Here is a 2,089-nt window from a genome sequence, read left to right on the forward strand (position 1 = left end):
CCCTTCTTTTCTATTCTTCTTCATTTGATATTTATCATATTACTGGTATCCTTAGCATGATCTTCATTAACATCATCATTGTCATGATCAGCGTTGGAATTTTATCATCATTGTCATTACCATGACTATGTTTATGATCATCATTATCATCATCACGATCTTCATCATGATCGGCATTTTCATCATCATCATCATCTTCATGATGAAAATAATGATGATTATGATTATTATGCTAATGATCGTCATCATCATCATCATCATCACCATTATTATCTAAGGCTTCAGAGACATGACATATTTCTAAACATGTCCCTTTTATAATGCAGATATCTTTCCTACAATCAAATTGAAGACATCGAAGTAGGATCGTTTGCAAATCTCTACAGTTTAGAAAAATTGTAAGTTGCCTCTGTTTTCTTCAGACTCTTTCACTCACGATATAATTCTCAATGTTTAATATTAAATCATTTGCCGATTTTTCTCATTCACATTAAGACATTATAATCTGCTTTCTTCTTCTTGCTTTTCTTCTATTTACTTCTTCTTCTTGTAGTTCCTGATTTTCTCCTTCTTCGTCTTTTTCTTCTCCACCTCCTCCTCCTTCTCTTCCTCGTATTCCTTCTTATTCTTCTTGTTCTATTCTTCCTCTACTTCTTCTTCTTCTTCTGTTTCTTTGTTTTCTTTTTGTTCTTCACATTCTTCTTTCTTTATCTCTTTCTTCATCCTATTTCTCTTCCTATCTATCTTCTTCCTGTTCTTCTTCTGTCCTTTTTTCTTCTTCTTCACCTTCTTTTCTTTTCTTCTTCATTTGATATTTATCATATTACTGGTATCATTAGCATTATCTTCATTAACATCATCATCGCCATGATTCTCATGATCAGTGCTAGAATTTTACCATCATCAGCATAATCCTCATCATTTTTATCATCATAATCGTTATCATCATCATGATCGGCATTTTCATCATCATCATCATCTTCAGCATCTTCATCGTGAAGATAATGATGATTATGATTATTATGCTGATGATCGTTATCATTATCACTATCATCACCATTACCTGCATCATTTTCATCTAAGGACTCAGCGACCTCATATATTATTTCTAAACATGTCCCTTTTATAATGCAGATATCTTAACTGGAATCGAATTAAGGACATCAAAGATGGATCGTTTACAAATCTCTCCAATTTACAAAGATTGTAAGTTTCCTCTTCTGCTTTCTTCAGACTCTTTCACTCACGATATAATTCTCAATGTTTAATATTAAATCATTTGCAGATTTGTACCATTCACATTAGTGAGACATATGTAATCTGCATCCTTCTTGCTTTCATTCTCCTTATTCTTCATCTTTTACTTCTTTTCTTACACCTCCTCCTCCTCCTTCTCCTCCTCCTCCTCCTCCTCCTCCTCCTACTACTACTCTTGTTTCTATTCCTTCCTGTTCTTGTTCTAATCATTCTCTTATTTTCTCCATCTTATTCTTCTTCTTCCATCGATTCTCCTTCTTCGTCTTCGTCTTCTTCGTCTTCTTTTTCGTCTTCTTCTTCATCTTATACTTTATCTTCTTTTTCTTCTTCCTTCGCTTCTCCTCCTCCATTATCATCACCATCTTCATCTTCCTTTCTTCCTCATCCTCCTAATTATTCTCCATATTCCTCTCACTCTCATCACTCAATATTGAACATTGTATCACGAAACTATTCTATATTATTTATAATCTTCTCCCTTTTATAATGCAGATATCTTTTTCACAATCAAATTGAAGACATCGAAGATGGATCGTTTGCGAATCTCCCCAACTTAAAAGTATTGTAAGTTGCCTCTTCTGTTTTCTTCAGACTCTTTCACTCACGATATAATTCTCAATGTTTAATATTAAATCATTTACCGATTTGTCTCATTCACATTAGTCAGACATATTTAATCTGCTTTCTTATTGCTTTCATTCTTCTTATTTTTCATATTTTACTTCTTTATTCTTCTTCTTCCCCCTTCCTCCTCGTCCTCCTCCTCGTCCTCCTCCTCCACCTCGTCCTCCTCCTCCTCGTCCTCCTCCTCCTCGTCCTCCTCCTCCTCCTC

General features: G+C 34.4%; 1 protein-coding gene across 1 annotated transcript in view; it reads left to right on the forward strand.

Moving 5' to 3' along the window:
• The window catches only part of LOC106869324 (leucine-rich repeat-containing protein 15), a 39,389-nt gene that overhangs the window by 7,498 nt on the left and 29,802 nt on the right, over positions 1-2,089 (forward strand). The window contains exons 4-6 of the mRNA XM_052978053.1: positions 327-398; positions 1,135-1,206; positions 1,750-1,821. Coding sequence (XP_052834013.1) covers positions 327-398; positions 1,135-1,206; positions 1,750-1,821 — 216 coding nt within the window. The remainder of the gene's footprint in view (positions 1-326; positions 399-1,134; positions 1,207-1,749; positions 1,822-2,089) is intronic.

Source organism: Octopus bimaculoides, chromosome 30 (genome assembly GCF_001194135.2).
Source record: "Octopus bimaculoides isolate UCB-OBI-ISO-001 chromosome 30, ASM119413v2, whole genome shotgun sequence".
Lineage (NCBI taxonomy): Eukaryota > Metazoa > Mollusca > Cephalopoda > Octopoda > Octopodidae > Octopus > Octopus bimaculoides.